The sequence below is a fragment of the Pipistrellus hanaki genome, assembly GCF_964339955.1.
Source record: "Pipistrellus hanaki genome assembly, chromosome: 2".
In the NCBI taxonomy this organism is placed as follows: domain Eukaryota; kingdom Metazoa; phylum Chordata; class Mammalia; order Chiroptera; family Vespertilionidae; genus Pipistrellus; species Pipistrellus hanaki.
In genome coordinates, this window is record NC_140504.1 from 177,080,174 (window position 1) to 177,095,416 (window position 15,243).

Genomic DNA, 15,243 nt, shown 5'->3' on the forward strand with positions numbered 1-15,243 from the left:
CTGCCGTGATATGGACCCAAACTTGCCCATATCTTGTTCGTTCCCCACTAGGCCTTAAAGTATTGAAACAGATTTCACTGAAGGTGGGGGCGATAAAGGGGTTGCACTGCAGCAATGAGCACAACCAAACTTGAGTTGTACATGCTCAGTGGTGAATAACTTCTCAACAGAGCTGTCATCAAAACAAAACAAAAGCCGAACATTAGATATGCTGATTCTAAAAGCTCCGCTTCTCCATGGCCTTGTCCTACCACCTCCTTCACCAGCCTCCCCCGTTCCTCGTCCCTGCGCCCCCAAACTCCCTTTCAGGAAGCATAAAGAGCAGTCCGCTCCCTCTTTTGTTGTTTCTCTTGCTGCTAACCTAGTCCTCGGGGTCTCACCTCTATCTATCCCCAGCAGCTCACGAAAGTATTTTCCTGGACAAAGGCAGTTCCCCCTAGGAGGCATTCTGGCACCAGCTGTCAAGATAATAATTCTTCCCAACCTGCTACACGAGTCTAATCCAAGATAGGAAGAGCTCTGAGCCCAAAGGGAGTTTGAGTTCTGGGAAGGGAGACAGCACTTCTTGCTCAAATGCCCGCCTGTGTCAGACCTTGGCCAGGTGCTGGCATACGGAGATTAGAGCCATGTCTCGGAGGCTGGGGAACATGACTGTGTGGGGACAGGCAGGAAAGGCATTTTGGATAGATGAAGCCATCTGAACAAAGGAGCATGGGTTTGACTGGAGTGAGTGTGGTGTGGGCAGGAGCTGGGATTGTTAGCAGAAGGGGCTGGTGACTTCCATTCCTCTGGTGCTTTTTGGTTAGTGGATACTGCTCAGTCTCCTGGTTATGGGGGCCTGGGCCTCCCGATCTGCATAGCATTTTTTCCAGTGAGCTATAACCCCAGATCAGGTTCATGATGAAAGACCATGCTTCAATGTCCCATTGCTGCAAAACAAATTGCCCCAAAACTTAGCAGCTAAAAATTTGTTATCTCATGTTTTTTTGTTGGTCAAGGGTATGGGTGCAGCTTAACTGGGTGCCACTTGACTCAGGACCTCTCACAAGAATGTAGTCAAGGTGTCCTCTGAGGTTGTGATTCATCTGAAGGCTTAACTGTGGGAGACTGTGTCCCTACTTAGGTCCCTACTTATATATTGATTTCAGAGAGGAAGGGAGAGGAAGAGAGAGACAGAAACATCAATGATGAAAGGGATCAATTATTAGCTGCCTCCTGCAGGTTGGACCAAGCCCACAAGCCAGGCATGTGCCTTTGACTGAAATCGAACCTGTGACCCTTCGTTCTGCAGGCTGACGCTCTATCCACCGAGCCAAACCGACTAGAGCCCTACTTGGGTTCTTGCTGGCTCTTTGGCGGAGGCATGCAGTTCCTTGGCTCATGGGCTTCTCCTTAGGGCTACTCACAACACAGCAGCTAGATTCCTTTAGAGACTGAATGAGCGAGAGAACACCCGAGACAGAAGGCACTCTCTCCCGTAATCTAATCTTGGGAATGATACCCATTACTTTTGCCACATTCTTCAAAGCCTTTGGGAAGAAATTATTGTTCATCTATTCAGCCCTGCTCAGCTTTATCTGTTTCTTATTTTATTCTACAGTTATGTTCTTGTTCCTATCTTTCCCGCTGATCCATACACCCCTCCTGGGCAGGGAATCTGGCTCATTCATTGCTTCCTCCCCAGTACCAGCCTCGTACTGTTGGATGGATGGGTGGATGGGTGGATGGGTGGATGGATGGGTGGATGGGTGGATAGGGCTGACAGCCTGAGCTCCTCTAGGCCTCTCCCTTGGTGAAATAATTCAAAGCAGAGGTTTGAAATCAAGTTCAAATATTAGGTTCATTGTTTATTAGCTCTGTGACCTTGAACACGTTATACAACTTGTCTCAATGTCCATTTCCTCAGCTGTAAAATGGAGACAGTAGCACCATACTGGCTGGTTGTGATGATGAGACAGGATCATTCAGTTCAGGCACATGGCCTAGTGTCCAGAATGGCACTAAATGTTTACTTTTATTATTATTGGTGGTGAATGGTCTCGCTTGGGGTTGGGGAGCTCCGGCAAGAGGCCATTCCCCCTGCAGAGCTACCTCAAGTCTGTCATTGCCCATCTGAAAGGCAGAAAGGGGGTCCCAGGTCTGCCTGTCTGCACCCCTGCGCCTCGCTCAGAGCTGGGCTTCTGTGGAGGTGCCCAGCCCGGGGAGAACTGGAGGCTGCAGGCGCCGCTGTGTTTGGCGGGACTGCCTCGATCCCCCTGCTGCTGGGAGTCAAAGGGGCTGCAGAAACCCTTCTGTGGGGCAAGGACACTGACCCAGGAGCCCGGTGCTCTGCCTGCCTCAGCCTCCTGCTCTTCCTCCCAGCTGCCTCCGGCGCCAGGGACCAGAGCCCCGCAGTTGTCGTCACCGTGGTGACCATCTCAGCCCTCCTCGTCCTGGGCTCTGTGATGAGCGTGCTGGCCATTTGGCGGAGGTAGGTGGTCCGAGCCTGACTGACCTCCGGTGGGTTGTGACCCTGTGCTCACAGGCACCTGTATCTGTACCAGCATTTGCACACACATGGATTTGCACATATAAGCACATTGCCGTACAGATGCAGGCATGGCTAGTCTAGTCCTGGCCCCGCCCCCACCCGCTGCTCCTGCGGCAGCCAGCACTGCAGCTAGCTAGCTCAGCCACTCTGAGATGAAGGGGATTTAGCTCCTTAACTCATTAAATGTCAGAAGGCATCACTGAGGATGGAATCAGGCTGTGGCTGCTCCAGTGCGATTAGGATTCTCCTGAGGCGCCCCGAGGCCCCCAGCTGCTGCCCCAAGGGGTCCTGAGGCCCTTGAACACAGGCAAAGGGAAGAAAGGCATAAATTGTGCTGTGTGTCTGTGTGTGGGAGGGAGGAGGACAGGGAGGGGAACTGATAAACCAGAAACCCCCAGCCCCCAGCAGAAGGAGGCTTGCAGGAGAGAGGGCAGAGAAGGGGGCTGGGAGGAGGGAAGATGGCTCTGGAATCTAGCTCAGAGAAGATTCCGGGCCTTTTGCCTGGAGCAGAAACCTCAGGGCACATGCTCCCCAGGCAGGTCCGGGTGGGGTAGGGTGGGCAGGGGAGGAGCTGAGCTCAGCACACTTGAGGGGTTGAAAGTCTGCACGCAAAGGGCTGCAGTTGGGGGAGCAGAGGAGAGAAATGGGCTGGCCGGAGAGCCACATCTCCACACATCTCAGCATCCCGGAACGAACTGCCCGAGGCTGGAGGGACAGTGAGCATCCATTGGGCACGACAGAATGTGACTGAGCGGGAGAGGACCTTGTCGTGTGGGTCTGGGGGGCAGCTCTGCCCGGGCAGGGGGTCAGGAAGGCAGGACCAGAGTAGCGAGCTCCTTCCTCACGGAGCCTCCAAGTTCATATGTTGGACCTATTGGAAAGCAGCTGTGGACAGGAGCCAAGAGCACTGTGTCCTGCCTGTGAGTGTAGGGGCTCAGGGAGGCAGAAGGGAAAGGGGAGAGAGGTGAACGAGGAGCACCTCCCTGGGAGGACTCTGCAGGCCGGAGCCACTGCCCAGGAGGGCTCAGAGACCGGTGTCCTGAGCAGCCAGAGCAAGCCAGGCGTGGGTTTCACAACCTGCTCAAAATCACAACCTCTGCAGCCCTTGCCCGGGGCAGTGGTCTCCCCTCCCCGTCCTCTCCTCCGTCTATCCTGGCTCATCCCACTTGCGTCTTCCAGAGGAAGCTTCTCATTTCCTCTCCCACTCCACCACCCACCCACCTTGGCCCTTCCCTTCATCTCAGCACCCCTCTCCTGGATGTCCCCTCACTCCTGGAAGTCCTGTCACCATGCTGAGAGACTTGTGTAGCCATTGGATGGCCAGCCCCAGCCCCCCACCCCCACCCCCGCCACTCCCTTCTTTGACTTCCTGGTTCCCAAGGACCTTCTCTTCTGTTCCACCTCTCCCTTCCCCTCTTCCTCCCTCCCCCTGACAAGGACCTGGACATCACCCAGGATACTGGTCCATTTCTGCTTTGGTCCTTCAGGCTCCCTGTCCCTGCAGCTTGCTCCCTCAGCCCCTTTGCTGCCCTGCCTACCCCTCCACCCCCAGTCTCTTCAACTATATCTTTAGCTCCTCATCTTCTCACCACCAGGTTGACACTCCTGCTTCTCTCATGTCCCCCCTTCTCTCCTTTCACTGTAGAGGAGGTACCTTCCTCCTAGGATCAGTCTTCCTGCCTAGACCCTGAGCCCGCTCCCTCTCACATCTCAGGAACCCGTACTGTTTATAATGTCCCTCTCTCCCCCACGGGACAGCGAACGTTTACTGCGCGCTTAGTAAGCTCCTTATGCTATCAGGTGGGGCCGCCTTTTCTTTTTTAAATCTTTATTGTTGAAACTATTGCATACGTTCCCTCTCCTCCTCCATTGGCCCCACTCCAGCCCGCCCCGCCCCCCACCCCAGACCTTCACCAACCTATTGTCTGTGTCCATGGGTTATGCACACATGCGTACAAGGTCTTTGGTTGATTATTTCCTGATTTTATTAAAGAGAAAACGGAGCCACGCAGCCCCTCCTCCGCTGAGCGGAGGAGCTGGGAAGCCAGTCCGTGCAGTGAGGTCCCAGAGCCCACGCTGTTAACCGCCCTGTGACCGCCTCTTCCTCTGTGACAGACAGCCTTTCTCCCCTCCCCCGCTGGTATGGAACCATGACCGTCTCTCTCCAGCCTCCCCTAATCCCTCTCTCTGCTGCTTTCCTTTCCTTGGTTCCTGTGACATCACCACCCCAGTTTCCCTCCCACTTCTCTGGCGGTTCCGTTGTGATCTCCGTGGCTTCCTTCTCCCCTACCCAAAGTCAAAGTGTAGGGGGTCCTCTGACTTGTTCCTAGTCCTGAACTTGTGTTCCAAACTCCAGACACAGACACACACATACTAACTACCCCCCCCCTCCCAGCCCTCCCCCATCCTCCCTGCTCATCCCAGAGGCCCTGCGAACTCAAATGTCTCCACATGAACTTCCATCCTCCCTTCCTGGTAAATGGCAGCACCATGAGCTCTGCTGGGCAAGCCTTCTTCCTCTCCCTTCCTGCCTCCCTGTCACCTGCATGCCTCTTGAGTCCTCTCGCTTTTCTCACCCCGGAGTCTGAGCCACCGCCATTGCCAGCAGGGACAGCAGCAGCAGCAGCTAGGATGATCTTTCTAAAATGCAAATGGCATCTCAGCACTCCCTTCTCAGCATCCCCTAGGGGCTCTCCTCCAATCTGGAATAAAAGTCAAAGTCTTTATCTAGGCCAGCAAGGCCCAGCCTCAGGGGGCCCTGCATGTCCTCCTGTGTAGGTGGTGACGTGGTCCTCTGGTCCCCAGCGGCCTGCCTCAGGCAGCTGCCCTGATGGCCGGGAAGGGAAGGGGTCGTTTCCATCCACTGCGCACAGCCCTCTCCTCTGCTGGGCCCTGTGAGCCGCTGTGGTGAACCCCCAGTGTTGGTTTTCCTGACTACACCGGAAGCTGCCCTCTGTGCAAGGCCTGTTTGTTCTGCTCCCCTGTACCAGGGGGGCAGCTTGAGCTGAAAGTCGGTGTGTGTGTGTGTGTGTGTGTGTAGATTTGGGCGCCTCGGAGTGGCAAGAATATGCCGTGACTCAGAGTGCCAATAACTAGGAATGCTGATGGGGGTAGAGTTAGGTCTAACGCTAGGGTTACCTGAGTGCTGTGGGGAGGAGCTTTCAAACCAGCTGAATAAGAAGGTCCCTCCCCTGGGGCACAGACCTTGTCCTTTTGAAGGGACAAAGAGGTGCCTTCCCCCCCCCCCCAAATGGGGAGCCTGGCTCAAGGAATGACTCTGCACCCCCAGGCCCTGCAGCTATGGCAAAGGAGGTCAGGACGCCCACGATGAGGAGGAGCTGTATTTCCACTGTGAGTTGCCTGGGCCTGGCGTGGGGCGGGGCAGGCGCCCCCTACCTCACTCCTCACCCCTCTTCCTGCGTCTACTGCACACCCCACCCTCTAGCCACGGCAGCCCCTCCTCAGGACCCTCTCTCTCTGTCCGTGTTCCCAGTCAAAGTGCCGACTCGCCGCACGTTCATGGACCCGCAGAGCTGTGGGGACCCCCTGCAGGCCCTTCACCTGTTTGCCAAGGAGCTGGATGCGAAAAGTGTCATTGTGGAGAGGAGCCTTGGAGCAGGCAAGCTGGGCACCCAGGAAGCCCTGTCCCTGGGGAGCCCCGCCTCTGCCCTAGCCCCACCCTCCATAGAAGTCCGAGCACCGCTCCACCCGCTTTGATTCTCTCAGCCTGACTCCGCCCCCAGGCCCTTTCAGAGCTGGCCTGTTCAGACTGCCATGGGCAGACGGGCAGGCGTTCAGTCCCAGGCCCTCATGGGGCAGTGAGGGGGGCCTTTGCAAGCTTGGGGACCAGACATACCTGAGCTTTGGTCCCCGCTCTGTCACTAACCGGCTGTGTGATCAGGGGCACATCCTTCTTCTGCTCTGAGCCTGAGTCTCCTCTGTAAAATGGGCATGACAGCTGCCTCAGACTGAGCTCCTACGGGACTTCACAGGCTCAGTCCAAGGCCTGGCTCATGGTAGGTGCTCGCCCCCTAATGGTCAGCCTCCTGACTCTTCCTTCCTGTTTGCACACCCGTGGCCTGTGCTGGGGAAGGCAGCCACGTTCACCAGGAGCCAGAAGCCAAGCCCTGACATGGTTGCCAGACTCACTGGGCGGAAGCCAGACAGCGGCAGTGTGGCAGAATGGGTGCCGTCGCCATCCTGGGTCACATGGGCTGGAGGAGCCCTCTCTTTGAGGCAGGCAGGCAGGGAGAAGTCCCCTTGCACACGGCCACCAGGCAGGAGAGGGAGAGAGAGATGGAACCAGTCGCTCCGCTGGTACTCAGTTTAGCATGATTTGAACCCGAGAGCTCCGAGACCCAGACGGGAAGCCGCTCATGATCCAGAACAGGGGTCCTCAAACTTTTTAAAGTGGGGGCCAGATCACGGTCCCTCAGAGAGCTGGAGGGCCGGACTATATGAACTACTAATTCCTACTGTAACACCTCGGCTGCGCTCACTGCCCAAAAAACCTGGCGGGCCGGATCAGACTCCTCTGTGGGCCGCATGTGGCCCGCGGGCCGTAGTTTGAAGACCCCTGATCCAGAAGTTGCTCTCTCCTCGGCTCACCCTGCCCGAGATTGGCCAAGGGAGTGGCCTCCGGCGGTGTCTGAGGCGCTGCTTCCCCACAGGGCGGTTTGGGGAGCTGTGCTGCGGCTGCCTGCAGCTCCCTGGCCGCCAGGGGCTCCCCGTGGCCGTGCACACGCTGCGGGAAGGCTGCTCCGACTCCCAGAGGCTCAGCTTCCTGGCCGAGGCCCTCACCCTGGGCCAGTTTGACCACAGCCACGTTGTGCGGCTGGAGGGCGTCGTCACCCGAGGTAGGGCCGGTGCTCCACAGGGATGGAGGTGGGGATGACAGGGCGGGAGGTGGGGTGCTCCTGTGCCCCAGAGCCCCTCCCTAAACCGAGAGGGAGCCCCTGAAACGCCCGGCATGGGGGAAGGTCTCAGCTTTGCTTCACCGGCTCAGGGTGGCCCCTCTGTCCCCGAATGACCTTTCTGACTGGTGGTGACACCCTGTGGGATGGGCTGAGGCCGTCTACACCACCAAGGTCCAAGCAGCCTTGGGGGATTTTTCTTAGCACACTTGTGGCTCTGGACCTCTGTCCCCCGGTAGACGCCTCCTCTTGTCCCTCAGCATAGGAGACCGTGGGTCCTGAAGGAGGGTGGCAAGATGAGGGGAGTGTGGCCCAGGTCGGGGCTCAGATAGGGGGGCCTGTGTCCAGAGGGAGCACCGTCTCAGCCTGTGTGTCCACGTCCCCGGGCACAGGGAGCACCCTGATGATCGTCACCGAGTACTTGAGCCACGGGGCCCTGGACAGCTTCCTCAGGGTGAGTGCTGCGGGCCCCGGGGAGACATGGCCCCGTTATGTTCTCTTTGTTGGGACTCGGAGCGGCCTCGTTCCCTGGGAAGGCACCCGCTGGCCAGGCTGGCCTGGTGGGTGACGGGGCAGACGGAGGCACAGGGAGGGCCGTGTCCCTTTCCCGGGGCCGCACAGCACCAGGGGAGCTGAGCGTGCAGCCCCGGCCTCCCTCTCCTTCCTCCCTCAGCGGCACGAGGGCCAGATGGTGGCCGGGCAGCTGCTGGGGCTGCTGCCCGGGCTGGCGTCGGCCATGAAGTACCTGTCGGAGATGGGCTACGTTCACCGGGGCCTGGCCGCCCGCCGCGTGCTGGTCAGCAGCGGCCTCGTCTGCAAGGTTTCCGGCTTCGGGCGGGGGCCTCGGGACCGCGCGGAGGCCGTCTACACCACCATGGTGAGGAGCTGTTTCCCCGAGGCCAGCCTGCTCTTGTTTCCACCAAACTGCCCCAGTGGCCTCAGCTCCCCCCGGCCCCCTCCCCTGCTGGGTCCCGCTAACTCCCCCCACCCCGCCCCTCGGCAGTCGGCCCTGGGTACATGTCAGTGTGGACATCGCCTTGTGGTTGGCCGTGTGCTTTCGCCGGATGTGCAGCTAGGGGGATGGCAGGTGGGGCTGGACCTGGGGCCCTGTGGTGTGGGGAGCCTGGGTGTCCCTCCCTGCCCCTGCCCCTGCCCCGCCCCTGCCCCTGCCCCTGCCCCTGCCCCTGCCCCGCCCCTGACCGCCCCTGCCCCGCCCCTGACCCGCCCCTGACCCGCCCCTGCCCCGCCCGCCCGCCCGCAGAGTGGCCGGAGCCCGGCGCTGTGGGCCGCCCCCGAGACGCTGCAGTTCGGCCACTTCAGCTCTGCCAGCGACGTGTGGAGCTTCGGCGTCGTCATGTGGGAGGTGATGGCGTTTGGGGAGCGGCCCTACTGGGACATGTCCAGCCAGGACGTGAGTGAGCTCGGCTCCAGCGCCTTGCCTTCTGATCCTCGTGCCCTTTGACCTCAGTTCCCCGGTTCCTCGTCCCTGTTTCTCTGCTTCTAGTCCTGCCTGGCCTGGCCACCCCAGTCTTCCTCGTGTGTGTGTGTGTGTTTGCACACGTGTGTGTGTGTTAGGGGGGATCTGAAGCCTCCCTCTGCACCCCCCACCCCGTGGCCCAGGTAATCAAGGCCGTGGAGGATGGCTTCCGGCTGCCGCCCCCCAGGAACTGCCCTTCCCCCCTGCACCGGCTGATGCTGGACTGCTGGCAGAAGGACCCGGGTGAGCGGCCCAGGTTCTCCCAGATCCACAGCATCCTGAGCAAGATGGTGCAGGACCCAGAGCCCCCGAAGTGTGCTACGGCCCCCTGTCCCAGGTACATTCCCACCCATCCCCCATCCCCGACCAGAGCAGACTCGGCGACCTCTCACCTGTCCGTGAATGGCCTCCCACGTGCCCCTCGTACAGCAGTCCCATCTCTCCTACCCCACCTGTTAGGTAGGGCTGCTCACCCAGCTGTCCCACATAAATCTGCTATTCCAGCTGCCTGAGGCACAGGCAACCTTCGTCCATCCCAGTCACCTTTGCTTGTCCTGGGTTGTGCTCACGTATCCCAGAGACAGTGGCCTCTGACAGATAAATACACTGTGATTTCTGAACGCATAATAATCTGGCCACTCAGGGTATATCTTCTATCAGTGGTCGGCAAACTCATTAGTCAGCAGAGCCAAATATCAACAGTTCAGTGATTGAAATTTCTTTTGAGAGCTGAAAACCGACTTCTGCGCATGGGCCACGAAGTTTCAGTCGCACTGGATGTGCACGCCCACACGTGGTATTTTGTGGAAGAACCACACTCAAGGGGCCAAAGAGCCGCATGTGGCTCGTGAGCCACAGTTTGCCGACCACTGTCCTATATGATAAAAGGCTAATATGCAAATTGTCCCCTCAATCAGGAGTTTGACCAGCAGGCAGGCCAGTCAACTGCCCATGTCCCCTCCCCCTGGCCAGGCTGGCTGGACCCCACCCATGCATGAATTCATGCACTGGGCCTCTAATGTGTGTGTGTGGCCACAGAGTGGCCAGATTATTATGCATTCAGAGATCATAATCTGGCCACTCAGTGTATGTGGTAACAGTCCTAACTGACTTGTAATTTCAGTAAATAAAATAAGTGAAATCAGTACGAGTTGTCCCAAATATGAGATGCCTCCACAACTGTCCTAGGTGTGTCCTCCCCGCAGGCTGTTCCAGATACTCCCAGGACCTTTGGCTGGCTCAGGTGCAACCCACTCCCACCCACCTGAGTGTGAAACACTCACCTGATCTGAGAATGCGTGGCATGCGGTGTGAGCCAGGTCTGCCCTGGGCCCAGGCCTCCCCGTCTGTCCTTGCACAGCTGGCCTGACCGCAGGACAGCGAGCAGGCTGGGTACCAGATCCTGCTGATGACTGACCACCCCCCTCCCCTCTGTCCCCAGGCCACCCACTCCCCTGGCGGACCGTGCCTTCTCCACCTTCCCCTCCTTTGGCTCCGTGGGCGCCTGGCTGGAGGCCCTGGACCTGGGCCGCTACAAGGACAGCTTCACGGCAGCTGGCTACGGGAGCCTGGAGGCCGTGGCCACCATGACTGCGCAGTGAGTGGGCGGAACCCAGGGCCCTGCCCCCGCCTCTACGGGAGGCCCAGCGGGTCCCGATCCTGGCTGTTCCCTGTCCAGACAGAGGGAGGGGCTTGAGCGGCTGGGTCTGACCCGTTGTTCTTCGCAGGGACCTGGTGAGCTTGGGCATCTCGTCGGCGGAACACCGGGAGGCCCTCCTCAGCGGGGTCAGCGCCCTGCGGGCACGAGTGCTCCAGCTGCAGGGCCGGGGGGTGCAGGTGTGAGCAGCCCCCGCCCTTCCAGGCCGGGACCCCGGTGGGCTGCGGACCCCCGCCTTGACGGCACCCTGGCAAGCTGCGCTCCACCGCGCAGAAGTGAGCCCTCGCCCCATCTTCCTCAGTCTGAGCGCCTTGGCTGACTCGGTCTCCCTGGGGAAAGGGTCACATCCGTGGAGAAGACCCTGGAGAGAAGAGGGAGGAAGCGCAGGGTTCCAGACGCTGAGGTGGGACTGGGCAGGGAGGGAGGACAGAGTTTGAAATCATCGGGGGCTCATGCCCTCCTGTCTCCCACATCCATGAGGGGCTGGGACCCGCCCCGTATCCCACAGGCCCATGGCCAGCAGGCAGCCTGGTCCCTGCTGGGCTCTCCTTAGGCCTGAGTGACCACGCTGCCTGGAAGCTCGTCCTCATGGGCCCTGGAGGGCAGGGTCCTCAGCTCCTTGCGCCCTGGCTCTGACCTGGCTGGACGTTGGTCCCCGAGGCGCAGGCCGCGGAGGAGGTGCTGAGCTCAGGGTTGGACCCCGAGGCCCTGGACTCTGGAGCTGGTTTCTGCTTCCCTTGCTTTGGGGCTGGGACAGTTCAGGGGGAGGGGAAGGGTCCTGGCTGGGCCCCTCGAGGTCCTGGTGCTCCCCGAGGCCCCGTGAGCCTCTCTTTGAGCTTTGCATTCCTTTTATAACCTCAGCGGCCGGGACCCCTGGGATGAGCAGGAGCGGAGGTGTGTTCTCTCCAGGGGGACCCCGGGCTTTGTGTCCAGCCGTGGGGGTGGTGAAGAAGAGACTCTCAGAGATGGACGTTTCTCTCTGACAGGCTGGGCCACCCCTCACTGTTCAGATGGGGAAACTGAGGCCCAGGGAGGAGTCAGGGCTGGGCCTGGGTTACAACCAGGTGGCACCGGGCCCTGTGCAGGGGTGAGGCTGGCTCTGGAGAGAGGCCTTGGTCCTGCCCTGTGACACCACCCCCTGCCCTGTGGCAGCCAGGGGTACTCTGAGGTGAGCCCCTATGGGGAGCTCCATCCCCTGGCCACCACCCAGCCCCCCACAGAGCGAGGTGCCTCCTCCCTGGGGCTCCTGCAGGCCTCTGTCCAAAGCAGGCGCCCTAGGCTGGCTCCAGGGTTCCTTGTCCAGAGGGGCTCCCTAACAGTGGTGGTGACCACGAGGCCAGGCTGTCGTACGTCAGGAAGGCGGCTGGGGCTGGATAGGCCACGGGCTGTCTTTCAGGCTACTCCTGTTGGGCATCTCTGGGTTTGGCTGTGTGTGGGGTGGGTGGGATGGGGTGGGATGGGAAGGAGCAGAGGGGTGAATGAGACACAGAGCCGGCCCTTGGAGGGCTTAGGCCAGGTGGGGAGATGAGCTCAGGCACCAAGAAGCACCCCAAAGGTGCCTTCCCACAGTGCCCCAGAGCCCCGGGGGAGACCTTTGGGCTGGCTGGCGGGCTGGCGGGGGCAGCTGGACGCTCTTGATTGTGTGTGTGGTGGGATGTCTGGAGGGCTTCGTGGCTGAGAGGCTGACTTGGAGGTTGGGGAAGGGCCATTCCTTAGTGGGTGAAGATGGAGGCCCTAGGAAAGGAGGAGCCCAGGCAGAAGGGGAGCTGAGAAGGAGCCTGGGGGCTGGGAGACGCTGTGCACTTTGAGGGAGCACCCGTGGTGGGGATGGTGCCTCACAGCAGTGCCTTTGGCCTGGCCCTGCCAGCTCTTTTCTCCTTAGGTCCCCACCCCACCCCCTCCACCTGCTTTCCGTTTACTGGGCGCCTGCCCCAGCTCGGAGACTCGGGGGTACTAGGGGAGACCAAGACATTGCTTCCACCTTGGACAGGGCTGGAGGGTCCTGTGCCAGGTGCCCTTCAGGCTCGGCACCCCCAGCCCCTGCCCCCGGGAAGCTTGGAGGAGACATGGTGTGGGGACTGGCGTCCATTCTTGTGTGGAGGGAGCCTCATCTCCAGCTCCAGCTCCCTCCTTCGAGGTCTAAAGGTCAAAGTCCCCCCTTCACCCCCCAGCAGCTGTTCTGCAGAGTGGCCCCTGTGGGCAGGACTTCGGTGTCCAGGGTAGATCTCCCTCCACTGGAGTGAGATCCCAGAATCCTGAGGGGTCCCAGGCCTCAGCCCTCAACAGGTGCTGGTGTAATGCAAGCTGATGGCTCTATAGGAACCCCCTACAGATCTATTTTTATATGGAACTCATTCACTGGACAGAGGGAGGTGGCCTGCAACCCCCCCAGTACCCCGTCTGAGCCCACCCAGGGAGGGAAGGGGCCGGTTGGGGAGATGGTTTCTTTGGTTAGTGCTAGAAAAGTTTTTATAATTTGGGGTTCTGTATGGAGGATAAAGTAATAAAAACTTGTCTGTGATATGGTGTCTCTTTCAGTGACAGTTGTTTTGCCATTAAGTAGTTTGAGACCCTCCTCCCTCTCCCTTGGGGGCTCTCCACAGTGTGTGTCTGAGATCTTTCTGCATGGAAACAAGTTAGAGGGTCCCTTTCATGAGAGACCCCTGTCTAGTGAGGGACACTCCTAGGAGATGACAAGACACTGTGATCAGGGCCCCCGGAGCTTTGCCAGCATGATCTTTGCATCGGATTCGAAGGGGTGTCTCCTTGGAGACTGTCACCTGTGGCCATCCCACAGGCTCTCAGCATGTTGTGACAGAGCATGTGCTTGTGGGCACTGCCCATTGGCTGATGGGATGCTGGGCTCTTGCCGGTGTCTTGGTACCAAGGGTATGTTATGTCTTCCATCATATCCATCCTCTGAGGGTCAGAAAACACCAATGGCATGGATGCTAATATCAACTAAGGAAAGACGATCGTGAAGTATAGGAGGCAAGAAGGGTGGGTTACAGCTGGTGGGAGGGAGTGGGGGAGAGGAGGCTTGTTCTGCAGGCCCGGTGAGGCAGGGGGACTGGACTAGGAAAGGGGACTGGGAAAATGCCTAATCCTGTGAAGGGCAACGAGAAGGCACCTTCGCCAAAGCGAACTGCTTCCAGACTCCCGTTAAGTGGGAGCTCCGTGTATCCCCAGTTCTGATTGACCTTTCATTGTTTCTCCTTCCATGTCTGAATTGTCTATTATTAAATCTTCAGCATGTGTGTGTCACACTGAATTTTAGGGACTGGTGTAAAATTAGAGGGGGACAACATTTGTCAGGGCTTGTGCACATGTGGACATTGAGACGAGTGTAGGACACAGCGTGATAAGCTCTCTGTTGGCATGTGAAGTCATTTCTTTGGCAGAGCGGGGGATAGTAGATCCTTTGAGCTAAAAGCTGTCTGATGCTGTGAATAAACGATGCCTGGGTGATGTCCTATCACACACCTCAAGCTCTTTCTATGAATAATTTAACCTAACTCTTGGTGAGGCACTACATCTGGAATTCTTTCAATAGGAAGCCCCAAGGAGGGCTTTGGAGAGACCAGGGGGCTTGCAGGGCGAAGAATGAAACTTTACTGAAATCCTAGGGTTCTCTGAAACGGCCTCAGGGGCCCAGGGAAGGGGACTCCAGGCCAATCTTCCCTCCAACCCAAAGCAGCTCTGCTTAGGGCACAAAGTAAATTGCCCAGAGGTACAAGGCAGTAACAAAGGAAAGTCAGAGCGGGAAATGCTTTCAGTGGGAAGAGGACTCGGCTGACTGTGGCCCGTGTTGCCAGATCTTATTTTTTGGAGCTAGCAATCACTTTTGTGAACTTTGGCAATTTTTAAATTGTTACAATTTTAAAAAACAGTGAACAGCCGAAACCGGTTTGGCTCGGTGGATAGAGCGTTGGCCTGCAGACTGAAAGGTCCCGAGTTCGATTCCGGTCAAGGGCACGTACCTTGGTTGCGGGCACATCCCCAGTGGGGGGTGTGCAAGAGGCAGCTGGTCGATGTTTCTCTCATCGACATTTCTAACTCTCTATCCCTTTCAATTCCTCTCTGTGTAAAATCAATAAAATATATTTTAAAAAAACAAAAACAAAAAACTGAACATATGTCTGTGGGCTGTTTTCGCTCTTTCTTTGGCTCAGATATATAAAAAATTAAACATATATATGTATATTTAATTTCAGAGAGGGAGGGAAATATCAATAAGAATTATTGATTGGTTGCCTCCTGCATGCCCTCCCCCCACCCCCCACTGGGGATCAAGTCCGTAACCTGGGCATGTGCCCCAACCAACTGGAAACTGACAGTGATCTCCTGATTCATAGATTGACACTCAACCACTGGGCCACATTAGTCAGGCCCGCTAGTAAGATTTAAATTTTCTTTGCAGCATTCCAGCCCTTTGATAATTCAGGCCATGTCCTGGGATGGAAAACACCTTACTTTCCAAGTCATCCCTTTATGTGGAATGGACTGTTCAGATTGCATCATGTGATGCATTTATTAGGCACCTGCTACATACTACACACTTCCCACACTTGGGTTCATTTGGGCAGTGGTGCCCGCAGAGTGAAACCAGGTGAGCCTGGCTCTGGTTCAGTCAAGCATGTTGGATCCTGTCTCCTTGACATCGAGC

The 15,243-nt window shown here is 58.1% G+C and overlaps 1 protein-coding gene across 2 annotated transcripts in view; it reads left to right on the top strand.

Moving 5' to 3' along the window:
• Positions 1–13,098, top strand: part of EPHA10 (EPH receptor A10) — a 31,815-nt gene extending 18,717 nt beyond the window's left edge. For both annotated transcript variants that reach the window (XM_084873275.1, XM_084873276.1), the window contains 10 exons: positions 2,362–2,470; positions 5,820–5,881; positions 6,024–6,149; positions 7,201–7,386; positions 7,836–7,897; positions 8,117–8,320; positions 8,705–8,854; positions 9,064–9,257; positions 10,362–10,517; positions 10,648–13,098. In XM_084873275.1, the coding sequence (XP_084729401.1) occupies positions 2,362–2,470; positions 5,820–5,881; positions 6,024–6,149; positions 7,201–7,386; positions 7,836–7,897; positions 8,117–8,320; positions 8,705–8,854; positions 9,064–9,257; positions 10,362–10,517; positions 10,648–10,762 (1,364 nt within the window). In that variant the 3' untranslated portion in view covers positions 10,763–13,098. The remainder of the gene's footprint in view (positions 1–2,361; positions 2,471–5,819; positions 5,882–6,023; positions 6,150–7,200; positions 7,387–7,835; positions 7,898–8,116; positions 8,321–8,704; positions 8,855–9,063; positions 9,258–10,361; positions 10,518–10,647) is intronic.
• The last annotated feature ends 2,145 nt before the right edge of the window (positions 13,099–15,243 follow it).